The following is an 18,365-nucleotide window of genomic DNA, read 5'->3' as shown; positions in this document are numbered from 1 at the left end:
TGTTGATCTATACTTGCCTCAGTGACGGTGACTATTAGTAAAAAAAGATGACAATCAGCACCTTTAGGCGATGTGCATGTTGAGTATTCCATTTCTGCACTTTTGGCAGGTGTTTTTGATGCTGTTTTTATGAGTTTTTTGGCATGCATGTTTGGATGTGTTTTTCATTGATTTCAATAGTATCATAGTATCATAGTATCATAGTTTTTAAGGTTGAAGGGAGACTCTAAGGGGCACTTTGCACGCTGCGACATCGCAGGCCGATGCTGCGATGCCGAGCGCGATAGTCCCCGCCCCGTCACAGCAGCGATATCCTTGTGATAACTGCTGTAGCGAACATTATCGCTACGGCAGCTTCACATGGACTCACCTGTCCTGCGACCGTCGCTCTGGCCGGCGACCCGCCTCCTTATTAAGGGGGCGGGTCGTATGGCGTCACTGCAACGTCACACGGCAGGCGACCAATAGGAGCGGAGGGGTGGAGATGAGCGGGATGTAAACATCCCGCCCACCTCCTTCCTTCCGCATATCCTACGGAAGCCGCAGTGACGCCGGTAGGAGATGTTCCTCGCTCCTGCGGCTTCACACACAGCGATGTGTGCTGCCGCAGGAACGAGGAACAACATCGGACCGTCGCGTCAGCGTAATCATGGATTACGCCGACGCTGCACTGATGATACGATTACGACGCTTTTGCGCTCGTTAATCGTATCATCGAGCCTTTACACACTACGATGTCGCATGCGATGCCGGAAGTGCGTCATTTTCAATTTGACCCCACCGACATCGCACCTGTGATGTCGTAGTGTGCAAAGCCCGCCTAAGGGCGGCTTTGCACGTTGCAACATCGCACGTGCGATGTCGGTGGGGTCGAATCGAAAGTGACGCACATCCGGCATCACTTTCGACATCGTAGTGTGTAAATCCTAGATGATACGATTAACGAGCTCAAAAGCGTCGTTATCGTATCATCGGTGCAGGCTCCGACTTTTTCTGCCGCGACAGGTACGATGTTGTTTCTTGTTCCTGCGGCAGCACACATCGCTGTGTGTAAAGCCGCAGGAGCGAGGAACATCTCCTTACCTGCTGCCGGCGGCTATACGGAAGGAAGAAGGTGGGCGGGATGTTTACTTCCTGCTCATCTCCGCCCCTCCGCTTTGATTGGCCGCCTGCCGTGTGCCGTCGCTGAGACGTTGTACGACCCGCCCCCTTAGGAAGGAGGCGGGTCGTCGGCCAGAGCGACGTCGCAGGACAGGTGAGTGCATGTGAAGCTGGCGTAGCGATAATGTTCGCTACGCCAGGAATCACAAGATATCGCTGCTGCGACAGGGGCGGGGACTATCGCGTGCGACATCGCAGCATCAGCTTGCGATGTCGCAACGTTCAAAGCCCGCCTAAGTCCATCTAGTTCAACCCGTAGCCTAACATGTTGATCCAGAGGAAGGCAAAAAAAACCCAATGTGGCAAACAAGTTCCAATGGGGAAAAAATTTCCTTCCTGACTCCACATCCGGCAATCAGACTAGTTCCCTGGATCAACACCCTGTCATAAAATCTAATATACATAACTGGTAATATTAAATTTTTCAAGAAAGGCGTCCAGGCTCTGCTTAAATGTTAGTAGTGAATCACTCATTACAACATCATGCGGAAGAGAGTTCCATAGTCTCACTGCTCGTACAGTAAAGAATCCTCGTCTGTGATTATGATTAAACCTTCTTTCCTCAAGATGTAGCGGATGCCCCCGTGTTCCAGTCGCAGGCCTAGGTGTAAAGAGATCTTTGGAAAGGTCTCTGTACTGTCCCCTCATATATTTATACATTGTGATTAGATCCCCCCTAAGCCTTCGTTTTTCCAAACTAAATAACCCTGAGTTTAATAACCTGTCTTGGTATTGCAGCCCACCCATTCCTCTAATAATCTTGGTCTCTCTATAGTGAAAAACGCAGGCAAAAAAAATGAAGAAAGAATTGACATGCTGCAGGTTATTTTCTGCAGCAAATCTGCAAGGAAAAAACTCAACATGTGCACAAAACGTCAGGATTTTCACTGACTTTGCTGACATAAGGATTTGCTTACAGTTTTGTGACAAAACTGCACAAAAAATGTATAAAAATGCAATTAAAACGCACTGTGTGCACATACCTTTAAGATGAACCTGTCAGGTGCAATATGCACCCAGAACTACGAGCAGTTCTGGGTGCATATATCTAATCCCTGCCTAACTGTCTCTGTATATAGTAACCTAGATAAAGGATCTTTAGATAAAGTATTTTTAAAGATCCTTTATGATATGCTAATGACCGAGGAGACTAGTCGCAAGGGTGTTATATCCCCCGACTAGTCCGCCCTCTTAGCATGTTGCATGTAATTAGCATGTCTATTCATCATGTGATTTCCATAATTCCACGACTTACCCTTTGTGGTGTTGCACTTTCAATGTTCAGGACCGTATTTACTGTACAGAGTATGTGGCTCTGTAGCACCGCTGAGCCACTCAGGGCACTACTAGGAACTGCATCCTCATGGGGATGCAGGACCTACACCCGGGGACCTGGAACACCAGTGCCAGTAACACCTAGACACACCAAAATCCTAGTTACCACTCCACGCCAGGGGTAATTGGCTAGTCGGACACAAGTGGATAGTTACACACCCAAAAAGGATGGCCACCCAGAGGGCGGAGCCAGTCCAAAGGACTAGACAGCCTGGTAGGAGGGGACAGCAGTGAGTCTGAGTAGTAAGTGAAAGTGGACAGACGTGCCTAAAGCTGGGTCATGTAACGGTGACCTGGGGGCACAGGAGAGTGGTCGCCAGGGCAGGTACACCCGAGAACCGCTGGGATCAGAGCACCGACGGAGCACAGAGCCCTAGGTCAGGTGACAGTTTTATACGGCCTGGCAAATACCTGCACAGTGAGGGGACCGTCACGGACCTCACTAACCCACAGATCCGGGGGCACCAGCAGTAAAGCAAAGATCAGGGTTCGGGACACAGACCAGCCCTACAGGGTCCACACTGCCTGCCATACGGACAAGGAGACTGCCACAACAAGGGACAGTCGGGCCCCAAACTGCTCCATGCTACTGGGACCTAACCACATTGAGGGTGCCGGGGACAGAGCAACTGAGTCATCAACTGGCACTGGAAATACAGGGACCTGAACCAGCTGTCCGAGGGTCAAGAGTGAGTAGAGACTGTTAATTACAACCCCGGTATGGCCTTCCTTATTAACGGCGAAAGACACCATCTCACATCTCCCCGGGCTCAGCCCTACCTGCGGAGGGCCTACCACCATAGCTGCCATTACCACCAGTCCTGGGAATAACCAGTTCAGCAATGGCGGTTCCCCCATACTAACCGCACCCCGCAGGTGGCGTCATACAAATGACTATAATCTCCCCTGTAAATACTCCCTATTAAAAAGCACTCAGGGCACGGGACTGGGCAACGGCCACCAAAGTGACATTCCCCCAGTTATACATTGCCCGGGACCGAGTACCCCATTCCCTGGGCGACACAGATATGAGAATGTGTAGTTTGGTTGTGGCAATTACCTAAAACTGGAGGCGCACAGAAGAGCAGATCATCCAGGCATCGGCACATCATCCAGGCATCGGCACATCATCCAGGCATCGGCACATCATCCGGGCATCGGCACATCATCCGGGCATCGGCACATCCTCCGGGCATCGGCACATCATCCGGGCATCGGCACATCATCCGGGCATCGGCACATCATCCGGGCATCGGCACATCATCCGGGCATCGGCACATCATCCGGGAATCGGCACATCATCCGGGCATCGGCACATCATCCGGGAATCGGCACTTCATCCGGCATCGGCACATCATCCGGGCATCGGCACATCATCCGGGCATCGGCACATCATCCGGGAATCGGCACATCATCCGGGAATCGGCACTTCATCCGGGAATCGGCACATCATCCGGCATCGGCACATCATCCAGGCATCGGCACATCATCCGGGCATCGGCACATCATCCGGGCATCGGCACATCATCCGGGAATCGGCACTTCATCCGGCATCGGCACATCATCCGGGCATCCGTACATCATCCAGGAATTGGCACATCATCTGGGCACCCGTACATCATCCAGGCATCCGCACATAAGGTGGCAAGTGCAACTGGAGTTTAGTGAATGGAAAAAATAGTTACAAGACACATCTGCCACTGACTTAATAGCTGTGGAAAATATGCTAACTAAATAATACGTTCTGTATACCAATCTCTTAAATGCTTTCATATGGTTTGGAAATCACATGTTGAGGCAATGGCAGATCCAGACTTCATCCCAGTGTTATTATAGTAATTAAAGATTTATTTCTAGAATACATATCACTGTTATATGACCGAGGTGATGTCAGCAGTATGAGGACGATGTGGTATAGAAGGTGATCATGTAGGTGCTCAGCATGTGTAGGGATCAGCTCTGCTGCTAGACAAGCCCCCATAATGCATAGTTATACTGCCTGTGCACATAAAGACTATGTATAAGGCATTCTAAATAATATCCTAAAAAATACTCTATAGTCTATAGTTTTACTTTTAAGGTGAATCTCCTCTCTTCAAGCCCATTTTTTTTCTAATAATAATTTAAAGGGGTTGTCCATTTTTGGACAGTGGTCCCAGTGTACTGCACAAAGTAAAAATAAAAATGATCCCTTCCACCCAGACAGCTGTCATTCCTCTGCTGTCATCCTTGTTCCTCCTGCCGATATCAAGAAAACATGTCTATCGCAACCAATCAGCAGCCGCATGTCACATGGACTTTTGCACAAACTTTGCTGACTGTCATGGTAACATTGGACTCTGTTCAGATTGCAAAATCTGATACCCCGCCTAATGGTTTCTCTCATGTCTGGGATCAATACAGGCAGACCCGGGTGTCAACCTGCTGTGTGCTGATTCATTGGCACACTAGCAAAAGTTAATTTCTGCTAGTCCGCTTGCTCCTTTAATCACATGTTGTGGGAAAACCTATCAGATCATCTCCCCTCCTATTTATGCTTGTGGAACCTACCTATGCCAGCTATAGATTCTTTGTTCGTCAGTGAGGTGTGGTGTCCCAGACTTTCTGGAGATAGTTGTGCTTATTACATGGTGTGGTTGTGGAATTTACCACTGTTTTGTAGCTTCCTTCCTGCTCTTCTTTTTCCTCCTGAATTTCTTATTGTTTTTACCTTTTTGTGTATGTGCTGAGTGATAGAGTTTTGCTTTTTCCCTTGTCTGTCTTTATTTGTGGTTTTCAACACACTCCTGTCTCATTTTCCCTGGGGGAGAGGGAATCAGGTCAGGCCTGGTAAGGAGCAGGGCTAGGAAGGAGACTCAGGCCTCTCCACCATCAGAAGTATCCCTGAGACTCTGAGATTAAGGAAAGCATAGGGTCCCCTAGCTTGAGGGACAGCCTAGGAGCCCTGGTTTCTCTCTATCCCTTAGTCATTGTAACACAGCATGACACTTTTTATGTGAGTAGACCTGCAGGGGATACAGGGCTGAGAGCGGAGGAACTGTGCCATATAGTGCTGGCAGACTGCTGATGAAGTGATATACTCACTTAAAAAGAGTGACTGGTATGTTGCACTGTATGAGAATAGGGAGAGTACCTGTACATATTAGACTGGTATATTTACATAAAGCAGCATTTATTTGTTCAGGGATGAACAAACTTTAGATGCTGCTAGCAGCCACCACTAGATGAAGCTGAGAAGCTACCTGCATACGAAGCAATCATTCAATTACATGTATAAACTGTATACAACAAGCTCCCTCTAGTGGTGGCTGCTGGAAGACATATTTATTTTTTTACCTCGGTGCAACTAATTTGGAGCTATATATATAAAAAAAAATGTGATTGCTTTGAGGATAGATTAAGAAATTAATTGGAGAGAATTTGTGGCTTTAAAACAACATGATGAGTAAAGATGAAGACTCACCTTAGGGTTAGGAAGAGCGGTATTTCAGTCACTGCTGTCCTTTTAAGAGGGAAAGCTATCACTAGAGTGTTCAGTGAGCAGTTATCTCCTATATGTCCTCCATTAGTAATGAAATAAGCTTGCAAATCCTAATTTAGTCTTTGGTTCTGTGGCTCCATCCAGGGATCATTTGTAACAATAGGTTTTCTTTTCATTGTCTTTCAGTCGTCATTCCAGTCATTGGAGCTGGTAGCGAGTGCAACACTTGAAACACTTAATCCTGAGACCTTTGTCGTCAGCAACAACGAGTTATTGGTAAGTGTAACATACAAGTGAATGGGAGAGAGCTTGCAGTACCATTAATGGCCACTACATGATGCTGTGAGCAGCAGTCACTTTATTCAGCTGGTAAATGGAGTCCTGGAAGTTGGACCTCCATCTGATTCTGACCAATTTTAAGGATAAGCTGTCAATATAAAAGTCCTAGGAAAACCCCTTCAACCCTTTCATACACTCTATACTGGGTTTGAATGTAAGGAGCAGGCTCAAGATCAGAACACACAATGCACGTGTTGGCTGTGTTATACAGCCAGCACTCTAATGAGAATGGTCCATTGATGAGATCTAATCATTCAGTAAAAAAAAAGAAAAAAAAAAAAAAAAATCTTCACTTGTCCATTATAGAAATATTAGCAAACAAAGTATTTGGCACCTAATGGTTAAGTCCAAGATGATAGTTTTCATATGGGGGAGTGTAAATTTCCTCCTAGCCCAAACATAAGGAGGCAGCAACACTCATGAAATACACTCCCACAATAGCCCAGAACAGGCTGCTCCTGTGTGAGGCTTATAATTTAAAACAACCTGATGTCACTGCCGACCTTGTGCAAGTTGCCCTGAGCAAAACAGACAATGGTGTGACTACTGACACTTTTCTGAACAAGCAGCGTGTGAGCAGGGGCAGTATAGTGGAGGTAACTGTGCTCTCAGCGGAAGAAGAATATTAGAACGTTTTTATTTTTACAGTTAAACTCAGTTGTGCTGCCCCTCGCCTCATACTGACTGCTGAGACTTATCTGAAAGGTGTTAGTCATCTGTGCTCTACTGCCAGCACAATCTAATCATGCAGGAGGTTAGGCCAGGAGAACAGGGCTGACTGTTATACATCTCACACACTGAGAAACCTCTTCTGAGCTACTGTGGGGGTGTTCTTTTTATCTCGTGTATTGCTGCCTGCTACTGATTGGGTAACCTCATTCAGTGGAAGCAATACACACCCCCGTAAAAGCGATCTGACAACACCCACTTTTCGTAACTAAAATTAACTCTTTAAATGCTGAATACTTTGAATACTTTGATTGCTAATATCACTACAGCGGAAAGGTTAAATTAAAAAAAATATATCAGTTTTATTCTGTTCTGCAGCCAAAATGACATGATGTGGGCAGATCAATATGAAAATTTTGGTGAAAAGTAAGTTGCACGATCATGAGGGAAGGGGTGAGAGGCATATAATTGTCTGTCACTCCCCTTACCCCTCTCCACGCTACATGGCTACTGAAAATGCCCATTAGGGGGTTATTTATATTCCTATGAAGCCTAGCCCACAGCTGGGTATCACAGGGGTTTGCTGATTTTGCTATGCACTGCAATGCACAAGCAATCAAATGACTAAAGGATAAAGTCTCTTTGCTTTTGTCATAGATTCCTCTCATCATTATAAAACCGGGTGAGAAAGCTGAAGTCCCCATAGGGGTGGTGGTTGGAAGCGTCATCGCCGGACTCGTACTTCTCGCTGCTTTAGTCGCTGGTTTGTGGAAGGTATGAGGAGCAGTAACTGCTCCGCATTTTACTATTATATGCACATAAGGATTTTTTGTTGCCAAGTGGAGTTTGCTCTGCATCTTTCTGATGGTTTTGTATTGGAGTTCACCCATTAATATCCCAAACAAATCTATAGCAGAACAGAGCATGAGGCAGGTTTAGAAATCCACAGCAGTATGTATGCTACACATAACATTATTATGGATTATTGGTAAGGAGTTTAGAACATAAAGATGTCCTTATACAAGTTCAAAGCGATAGCCCCGATGTTCGGCCCATAGCAGAGCCCCGATGTGCGGCCCATAGCAGAGCCCCGATGTTCGGCCCATAGCAGAACCCCGATGTTCGGCCCCCAGCAGAGCCCCGATGTTCGGCCCCCAGCAGAGCCCCGATGTTCGGCCCATAGCAGAACCCCGATGTTCGGCCCATAGCAGAGCCCCGATGTTCGGCCCATAGCAGAGCCCCGATGTTCGGCCTATAGCAGAGCCCCGATATTCGGCCCATAGCAGAGCCCCGATGTTCGGCCCATAGCAGAGCCCCGATGTTCGGCCCATAGCAGAGCCCCGATATTCGGCCCATAGCAGAGCCCCGATGTTCGGCCCATAGCAGAGCCCCGATGTTCGGCCCATAGCAGAGCCCCGATGTTCGGCCCATAGCAGAGCCCCGATGTTCGGCCCATAGCAGAGCCCCGATGTGCGGCCCATAGCAGAGCCCCGATGTGCGGCCCATAGCAGAGCCCCGATGTTCGGCCCATAGCAGAGCCCCGATGTTCGGCCCATAGCAGAGCCCCGATGTTCGGCCCATAGCAGAGCCCCGATGTTCGGCCCATAGCAGAGCCCCGATGTTCGGCCCATAGCAGAGCCCCGATATTCGGCCCATAGCAGAGCCCCGATGTTCGGCCCATAGCAGAGCCCCGATATTCGGCCCATAGCAGAGCCCCGATGTTCGGCCCATAGCAGAGCCCCGATGTTCGGCCTATAGCAGAGCCCCGATATTCGGCTCATAGCAGAGCCCCGATGTTCGGCCCATAGCAGAGCCCCGATGTTCGGCCCATAGCAGAGCCCCGATGTTCGGCCCATAGCAGAGCCCCGATGTTCGGCCCATAGCAGAGCCCCGATGTTCGGCCCATAGCAGAGCCCCGATGTTCGGCCTATAGCAGAGCCCCGATATTCGGCCCATAGCAGAGCCCCGATGTTCGGCCCATAGCAGAACCCCGATGTTCGGCCCCCAGGAGAGCCCTGATGTTCGGCCCTCAGCAGAGCCCTGATGTTCAACACTAGCAGAGCCCTGATGTTCGGCCCTAAGCAGAGCCCAGATGTTCACTACCTACCTCCTTTAGTGGCAATTACTGCTGTAAGATTCTTTGAATAAGTCTCTATGAGTTTTCCACATCTTGCCACTGGGATTTTTGCCCATTCCTCAAGGGAAAACTATTTCAGTTTCTAGATGGTTTTGTCTGGTGAACAGTAAGGCTGACCACAGATTCTCAATTTTTATTAAGGTCTGGGCTGGGGCTAGAACGCTCCAATACATTTACACCTTTCCCCTTAAACCACGTGAGTGTTGCTTTAGCAGTATGCTTTGGGTCATTGTTTTGCTGGAAGGAGAACCTCTGTCCTAGTGTCAAATCACTGACAGACTGAAACAGGTCTTGCTGAGGAATATCCCTGTATTTCACACCATCCATCTTTCCCTAAACTCGGACCATTTTTCCTGTCCTTCCTGCCAAAAAACATCCTCTCAGCCTGATGCTGCCCCCACCATGTCTCACTGTGGGGATGGTGTTCCTGGGGTCATGAGCTGTGTTGGTTTGACATCAGACATAGTGTTTATCTTAGTGACCAGGATATAAGAAAACAAAAAGCGCAAGAATAGAGTCTTATCTGTGAGATACGGTGAACCTGCGATTAATGTTTTGCCCACTTGGCTAGGTTGTGTTAGACACAACCACTAGGAAGAATCTAGGAAACACAGCTGATGCAACTCACAGTATCGAGGATACTTGTGATCGCAAATAGGGGTGGAAAGGGATAAATTACCGCACTGCTGTGCAAGAAACATGAATGCTGGCTCTCCGATATGTGACTTTATTCAATGCGTTGCTCCAATACGCGTTGATAAAGTCACATATTGAAGATCCAGCATTCATCTTTATTGCACAGCAGCTCGGTAATTTAACCCTTTCTACCCCTAGTTGCGATACCTTAGTGACTAAAAAGTTGAATTATGGTCTCATCTCACCACAGCACCTTCCTCCATACATTTGAGGAGTCTCGCACCTGTCTTTTGGCAAAATCAAAATGAGCCTTCCAATGTTTGCTGTAAGTGAAGGCTTTTTTTCTGGCCACTCTTCTATAAAGGCCGCCTCTATGGAGTGTATTGTTTATTGTGGCTGTATGGATAGCTAAACTCTGCAGTGCCTTCAAAGTTAACTTTGGTCTCTGTGCTGCCTCCTTGCCCAGGCTGAGAGTTTTGGTGGGCAGCCCTCTCTTGGCAGGTTTGTTGTGGTACCATGTTTTTTCCATTTGATGTAAATGGATTTGATGGTGCTTCGGGGGATCATCAGAGATTTTGGATATTTTTTTAGAACCCAACTCTCACTTGTACTTCACACTACTTTGTCTCTGGCTTGTTTGGATATCTCCTTGGTCTTCATGGTGTTTGGTTAGTGGTGCCTCTTGCTTAATTGTGTTGCAGCCTCTGTGGCCTTTCAGAGAAGTTATGTATTTATTGACAGACCCTGGGACACTTAGATTGTACAGAGGAGGACTTCCTTTTACTAAGCATGTGACTTAGGCCTAAGCCACACGGCGAGAAAATCGGTGCGAGTGGAGTGCGATAAAACATCTCATTCCACTCGGACCAATATTAGCCTGTGTCAGCACCCATGAGCGATTATATTCTCAGCCCTAATCGGACCTAGAAACAATCACAGCATGCTGCGAGTGTAATGCGAGACTTTTTCTCACACCCATTCAAGTCTATGGGGCAAGAGAAAAATCGCACTGCACTGGTGTACCGCGAGTGCAGTGCAAGAATGTCAATAGCCGACTACGGAGGAGAGAGGGAGATAAATCCCTCCCTCCCATCCTCCGTGCCGGCCCACCCCTCCTCAGTGCTGGCCTGCCCTTCCTCAGTGCTGGCCCGCCCCCCGCAGTTGAGGACCGCTCGCACAGTCGGACCTCAGTCGCAGGGACACTCGCATGACACTCGGCTCTGCTGTGCTGCCAGCGTGAGCCGAGTGTCATGCGAGGATCGCACTAGTGCCCCATGTGGCCCTGGCCTTACAAAAGTAATTGCTTGCACCAGAAATTTTTAGGGGACAGGGGTGAATACATATGCACATGGCAAATTTTTTTTATTTTTTCCATAAATTAAATTTTAGCCTTTATTTTTCTCACTTCACTTCCCCAACTTAGACTATTTAGTGCTGATGCATAACACACAAAATCAGATTACAAAAGTATTGAAACACAGGTTGTAATTAACATAATAGGTAAAACCCCAAGGGGGTGAATACTATTGCAAGGCACTGTTTATCTGTACCATCAGTTTTGTATCAGGAAAGGCATTGTGAATTTCCCTCATTGTGTGAATGACAATTATTAATTTTCTGAAGGGATATTTTCAATCTTGGAAGTTACCCACCGGGGATAGCTTCCCAATGGCTGGAGGTCCGACCACCGCGACCACCACAGATCCCAAGGACAAGGATCGGGATGGATTGTGGTTGATTTTTCGCTCCTCATTTCCATTTATTCTTAAAGCGACCCCTGGAGTTAAAAATCTACAATCTACAGTCTCCTACTGAATTGCTGCATTAAATACATTTCTTTTTTTTTTTTTTTCCAGCTTGGATTTTTCAAAAGAAAATATGAAAAACTTCAGAAAACCGAAGACGAAATTGCTGAAACTACACAACTAAACTAAAGCTGAAATCATCTGCTGTAGATTATTTGGGAAGGGGACAAAAGTGGGGTTTATTTTGCAGGTTTTTAAAGATGAAATCAATATAAGGATTTTTTTTTTTTTAGAAAATTGAATTTTATTAAACTGCTGGGCAGTTTTTGATATTTTTTTAATTTTTACTGGCTGGTCTGGGGTACTTTCTTATACATTGCTATGTTTCTGATGTACAGTAGGTTTTGTTTTATATTCAGATGAACATATTTTGTTCTTGACAATAAAAGTTCATGAAATTGATGAAATCTTCGTAGGAGAATGTAGAATAATATAATGGGGGTCTGTTGTATAAAGTCCATTTTTGTAATATATTAACAGATCAGAGTTGTAGTGAGATTTTTGCCTTCACTGGGCAAAGATTGCAATACCATGGACATGGCAGAGTATTGCCGCCCTGAATTTCAGATTATTCTCCCATTTGATGCCATCACTAAATCTAATTCATAGCATCACCCTCATTTACAAACTAATGTAAAATATTTACCTTTATTTATTCTGTAAATGTGTCTGGACACCCGATCGATCACCACTGCAATTACGCTCCCAAAAGCCCTGATAGTAAAAGGATATAGATACTTCGGGGGGCATATTTTCTCACATAATTGCATGTATTTGGGGGAAAAAAATCATTTTTGCAATTGGATTTTATTAAAGAACAAACTGTAGTACCCAGGATAGTAATTAAGTCTCTACCACTCTCCTTGTCTCTCTATCTCCCTCTCCCTCTTTTCCGCTTTCCTACTCTCCCTGTCTCACTCCTCCTCTCCCACTTTTCCGCTCTCCCTCTCACCCACTCTCCTTGTCTCCCTCTATCTCCCTCTCCACTTCACTGACTAGCTCCCTCACTCTCTCCCACTTTTCCTCTCTCCCACTCTCCCTCTCACTCCCACTCTCGACAACGTTTCCTCTCTCCCACTTTTCCTCTCTCCCTCTCCCTGTCTCTCACCCACTTTCCTTATCTCTCTCTATCTCTCTCTCCACCTCTCTGCCTACCTCACTCTCCCTCTCTCCCACTTTTCCTCTCTCCCTCTCTCTCCAACCTTTCCTCTCCCCCTCTCTCTCCAACTTTTCCTCTCTCCCTTTCTCTCCCACTTTTCCTCTCTCCCACTTTTCCTCTCTCCATCTCTCTCACTTTTCCTCCTCTCCATCTCTCCAACCTTTCCTCTCCCCCTCTCTCTCCAACTTTTCCTCTCTCCCTTTCTCTCCCACTTTTCCTCTCTCCCACTTTTCCTCTCTCCATCTCTCTCACTTTTCCTCCTCTCCATCTCTCCAACTTTTCCTCTCTCCCTCTCTCTCCAACTTTTCCTCTCTCCCGCTCTCTCACTTTTCCTCTCTCCCACTCTCCCTCTCTCTGTCTCTCACCCACTTTCCTTATCTCTCTCTGTCTACCTCACTCTGCCTCTCTCCCTCTTACTCCCATTCTCCAACTTTTCCTCTCTCTCACTTTTCCTCTCTCCATCTCGCTCACTTTTTCTCTCTCCCACTGTTCCTCTTCCCCCTCTCTCACTTTTCCTCCCCCTCTCTCACTTTTCCTCTCTCTCACTCTCTCTCCCTGTCTCTATTCCACCTTGTTTCCCCCCTTATCTCTCTCCCCATCTCTGTCTAGCTCCCTCTCACTCCCACTCTCCCTCTTTTCCACAGTGGGCAGGAGATTTTTATAAATCCCATGCACTTTACTGGAGCTGTCAGATGCTGCTTTTTGTTACCCCAAAAAAATCACCAAAAAGAACGTGGGAACTTAACCTTTCATCTGTCTTTTACTGAGCTCTTCTCAGCTGATTTATGACCACAGACCACATCAAAGTTGAGCTGGTCCTAAATCAAAAGGTGCTCAGAAAAACCCAGGTAAGGGTTACAATCGTCCCAGAACCAAATTTTCAGTTAACTCTTTCCACAGCCTGAAATGCGTTGATACAAAAGGGCCTGAACAAGCCGCCGAAAGATGCAATATTTTTAATGAAAAATAATAGCAAAAATTATTTTTAGCCCAAAATACACGTATTTCAGTACAAAAATGCCCCTGAAGGTTTTTAAAAATGTTAAATCTTCAGAGTTATATAGTGATATACAATTTAAGGATTTTTATATATTATTGAGTAATGGCACTTTAAATACTGTATTAAAGAGGACCAACCACCAGGATTTTCCTATATAAACTAAAGCCAGTGCTATACTGGTGCTATCATGCTTATTCTATTCATACCTTTACTTGTGAGATTGAATGTAGTTTCTGAAATACAGGCAAGTAAAGTTTGTGAAATGCACTGTTATTTAATTGATAGGTGCTACAGAATATCTAATAGGCGGGTCGGGTTTTGCTAGTTATTCCTCCCACTGTCCTTCCTCCCCTTGTAATAAAGAAAGGGGGAGGAAGGCCAGGCAGGCAGACAGGGGCGGCAATAACTAGCAAAACCTGACCCACTTATTAAATATTTTGCAGCACCTGTCAATCAAATAACAGTGCATTTCACAAACTTTACTTGCCTGTATTTCAGAAACTATATATCCGATCTCACAACTAAAGGTATGTATAGAATCAGCATGATAGTGCCAGTATAGCACTGGCTTTAGTTTATATAGGAAAATCCTGTTGGTTGACCCTCTTTAAAAGTTTTTTCCCACCTTCACAATCATTTATTTTACTATTTTTCTTGTGTCTAAAACAAAAAATGTAAATAATTAATTGAAAATATTGTATTGATCTGTGACTTTTCATGGCAAACTCCCGCAGTCGTGCTCCCATCCAGCTGACCCTGCTTCTTGGATGTGATAGGTAAGAAACAGAGAGTCAGGGCTTGTTCACACATTGCCCATTTTCCATCCAGATTTGGGATCTGGAAAATCAGCAGCAGATTATGATTTCACATATCTCATTCCTTATGGTGGGTAATTTCCTTGTGGTAATCGACCTGCTTTGTACCATGTCAATCCTTTTGGGCGGATTTCATCTTTTGCTTGGCATGGATGAATATCCACAAATTTGTAAGAGAATCCACATGGAACACAGAACGCAAATTTTATTTTGCAAATCCGCTACAAAAAATGTGAAAAATGACTGAATAAAATGCAGAATTTATTAATTAATGTGTATATAAGACATAAATAAACAATACAAGTAAAAAAATAATAATAGTCGTAATAGACAGGTAGAGTGCAGCAACGTCACAGTAGGACTACAGCACTGAAAAAATATCCAAATTACACTCAGGAGGACACAGAACCAAAAGGGCGAACCCCCCCATGTATTAATAAGTATGGGAAATAGAGAATATAAAGAGCCCTAGTAATCAATAATACAACTAAGAAAAATTCATATAGCCCTGGTAAAATCCTAGGTAAAAACCCTAGTAATTATTATTATTATCATTATTTATTATTATTGCACCATTTATTCCATGGCGCTTTACAAGTGTAAGAGGGTATATGTACAACAATCATTAACAGTACAAAACAGATTGGTATAGGAGGAGACAGGACCCTGCCCGCGAGGCCTCACAGTCTACAGGGAATGGGTGATGGTACAATAGGTGAGGACAGAGCTGGTTGCGCAGTGGTGTACTGGACTGAGGGCTATTGTAGGTTGTAGGCTTGTTGGAAGAGGTGAGTCTTGACGTTCCTCTTGAAGCTTTCCACGGTAGGGGAGAGTCTGATGTGCTGAGGTATATTATCACTAGTATAATATGCCAGATAGTAATGGCATAGTCATCTAAAAAGGAATATAGTGCAGCTCTGTAGCATATGAAAACCATGACTACTGTGATATATTTCAACTGGCATATCAAAGAAGCAATCCCTAGCTGGCAGACTTGTAAAGGCCAAAGTAAGAATCAGCCACAGTTATAATACTGGCTGCAAAAACATAGGTAGAGTCTAGAGGGTGGATTTGTAATGGACAGAATACAGGTTAGCCCAAGATGATTACGTGACAGCTTAACTAAAACATTTAAAGGGAACCTATCGCCAGATTTGGCCCCTATAAGGTGCGGCCACCACCAGTGGGCTCTTATATGCACTATGTTAGAATGCTGTATATAAGAACCCAGGCCGTTGTGTAAAATGTAAAAAAATCACTTTAAAAAAACTTCACCTAAGGGGCGGTGCGGTGCAGACTGGTGGGATGAGGGTCTCCGTTCTCAGAGACCGGCGCCTCTTCTTTCGGCCATCTTTGTCCTCCTCCTTCAGAAGCCTGGGTGCATGACGCGTCCTACGTCATCCATACTAGCCGGCTTTGAGGTCCTGCGCAGGTGCACTACAATACTTTGATCCACCCTACACAGGACCACAATGCTGGCTAGTGTGGATGACGTAGAACGCGCCATGCACCTGTTGAAGAGGACTTTTCCATTAAATACTTAATTAACCTCTTGTCAAGGGATTGTGGGAAATATGTTGATTTGCCTTACACAATTCAGGTTTCAGATCATACACATAACACAGATTTGAAGATGGCCACCATTTCCTGTTCTCCACACCTTGCCTGGGATACAAGGAATGTCCAGATGTAAGAAGACCACCATATAAGGAAAAGACCCACTGGCCAAGCTAGAGGACCAACCCACAGATCAGATTACACCATGGATTCATCCACTGAAGTTAGACCCGCCCATCAGCATCTCCCCATTGGCTAGCCCATGAACTGTCCCACTAAATGGGCATATCTGAACTCGTGTACGCCCCTAGCCTATATCAGAGGCAGCATGTTCTGTACTTTTTTCTCTTAGCTGCCATTTTTACTGTGATCAAGAAAAGATTTCACATTTGACTGTGTCTGACGTGAATTCTTTACGCATGCACTTGGTCCACACCAATTAGGCCAGGCAGTAGGCAACGAATGACCTCTGGTTAAGAGTTCACCCTAAAGGGGGCTTTACACGCTACGATATCGTTAATGTTTTATCGTCGGGGTCACGTTGTTAGTGACGCACATCCGGCGTCATTAACGATATCGCAGCGTGTGACACTGACCAGCGACCTTAAGCGACCTCAAAAATGGTGAAAATAGTTCACCATGGAGAGGTCGTCCCAAACTCAAAAATCGGTAAGGGTTGTTTATCCAGGTGGTTCATTGCTCATGCGGCAGCACACATCGCTATGTGTGACACCGCAGGAGCGAGGAACGTCTCCTTACCTGCCGCCGGCCACAATGCGGAAGGAAGGAGGTGGGCGGGATATTACGTCCTGCTCATCTCCGCCCCTCCGCTTTGATTGGCCGGCCGCTTAGTGACGTTGCGGTGACGTTGCTGTGATGCCGAACGTCCCTCCCCCTTGAAGGAGGGATTGCTCGGCCGCCACAGCGACGCCGCCGACCAGGTAAGTGCGTGTGACGCTGCCGTAGCGATAATGTTCGCTGCAGCAGCGATCACAAACAATCGAATGCGTGACGGGGGCGGGTACTTACACGCTCGCTATCGCTACAACTTGCTAGCGATATCGCTACCGTGTAAAGCCCCCTTAACACACAGACGCTTCAGAAGAAGGACAAAGATGACTGAAAGAGGAGGCGCCACACCCGGAGAATGGAGACACCCATCCAACCAGTCTGCAGTGCATCGCCCCTTAAGTGAGTATTATAAAGTGATTTTTACGTTCAACACAGCGGCCTGGGCTCTTATATACAGTATTCTAGAATGCCGTATAGAAGGGCTCACTGGTGGTGGCCGCAGCTTATAGTCGCCAAATCTGGTGACAGGTTCCCTTTAAATGTTTTCCAAACTAAGTTAGGATGTTTACATAGAAATCAAATGATCTGTGTGGAAGCCACTTTTTTTTATTTTTACATTCCCATCTACTTATATAGGCAGGTCTCATCCAATACTTGAAAGAGACAGGCACATTTTCAGTTTGTTTATTCCACGAGGATCATGAAAATAGTCATCCGGAAAGCCCTATTGAATTACATTTGTCATTGTACAATCTTTATTCGGAAAGGTCACATCCTTACATTAAGGGAGTATAATACGGACAAGGCTGGGGCTACACGGCTTGTCGCAGCACCCTCTGCCTCACAATGTGACCCCATACACTTACGGCAATGAGCAAACCTTGATCAGGTGACATCTCGTGGCCAAAGTCGCCCAAGCCTTAGCCAACAACTGGACGGGAGTATGACCACAAAAGCAGGACATTTCCAGTTACCACTGATTCAAGTCAGGTTGTTCATCTTTATTTTTAAAGCTTCCGAGCAATAAAATAAAAAATATTGGTTGTGAAGGTGACTGTGACCTCTCCAGCGAGCGCTCCATGGTGATACGTGGTTGCACAAACCATGGTAAAGTCTTAGGTACATATTTTTTTGGATAGCACTGGATGTAAATATATCTGATCGCTGGAACTAAGCTCAAATTTTAATATATTTTTGAATATTCTATATATTTACCAAATCCCTACAGAACACAAAGTGCATTGTTCCTAGGTGCTAAAGATATATGGCAGAACGTGTGGTACAAAATGGAACAAGTGACACTTTTTGCAAGCATTTCTGTAAATCAGTGTATTGGGTAAATGGTTAAATGATGGCTGTTACCGTACTACTACAAGACTGTGCCAGCCGGAACGCCCTGGCATGTCCCTCGGCACAGCCACACGTAACCATAAAAAAATCAATAATCATTTTGCAATTAAAGGGGTAATCCATCTCCTC

General features: G+C 45.8%; 1 protein-coding gene across 1 annotated transcript in view; it reads left to right on the top strand.

The window, feature by feature from the left end:
- The window catches only part of ITGA2 (integrin subunit alpha 2), a 227,931-nt gene extending 215,514 nt beyond the window's left edge, over window positions 1-12,417 (top strand). Inside the window, exons 28-30 of the mRNA XM_075326643.1 lie at window positions 6,164-6,253; window positions 7,643-7,759; window positions 11,615-12,417. Coding sequence (XP_075182758.1) covers window positions 6,164-6,253; window positions 7,643-7,759; window positions 11,615-11,692 — 285 coding nt within the window. The 3' untranslated portion in view covers window positions 11,693-12,417. The remainder of the gene's footprint in view (window positions 1-6,163; window positions 6,254-7,642; window positions 7,760-11,614) is intronic.
- The last annotated feature ends 5,948 nt before the right edge of the window (window positions 12,418-18,365 follow it).

The sequence above is a fragment of the Anomaloglossus baeobatrachus genome, chromosome 1, assembly GCF_048569485.1.
Source record: "Anomaloglossus baeobatrachus isolate aAnoBae1 chromosome 1, aAnoBae1.hap1, whole genome shotgun sequence".
In the NCBI taxonomy this organism is placed as follows: Eukaryota; Metazoa; Chordata; class Amphibia; order Anura; family Aromobatidae; genus Anomaloglossus; species Anomaloglossus baeobatrachus.
This window is presented reverse-complemented; position numbering and strand designations above follow the sequence as displayed.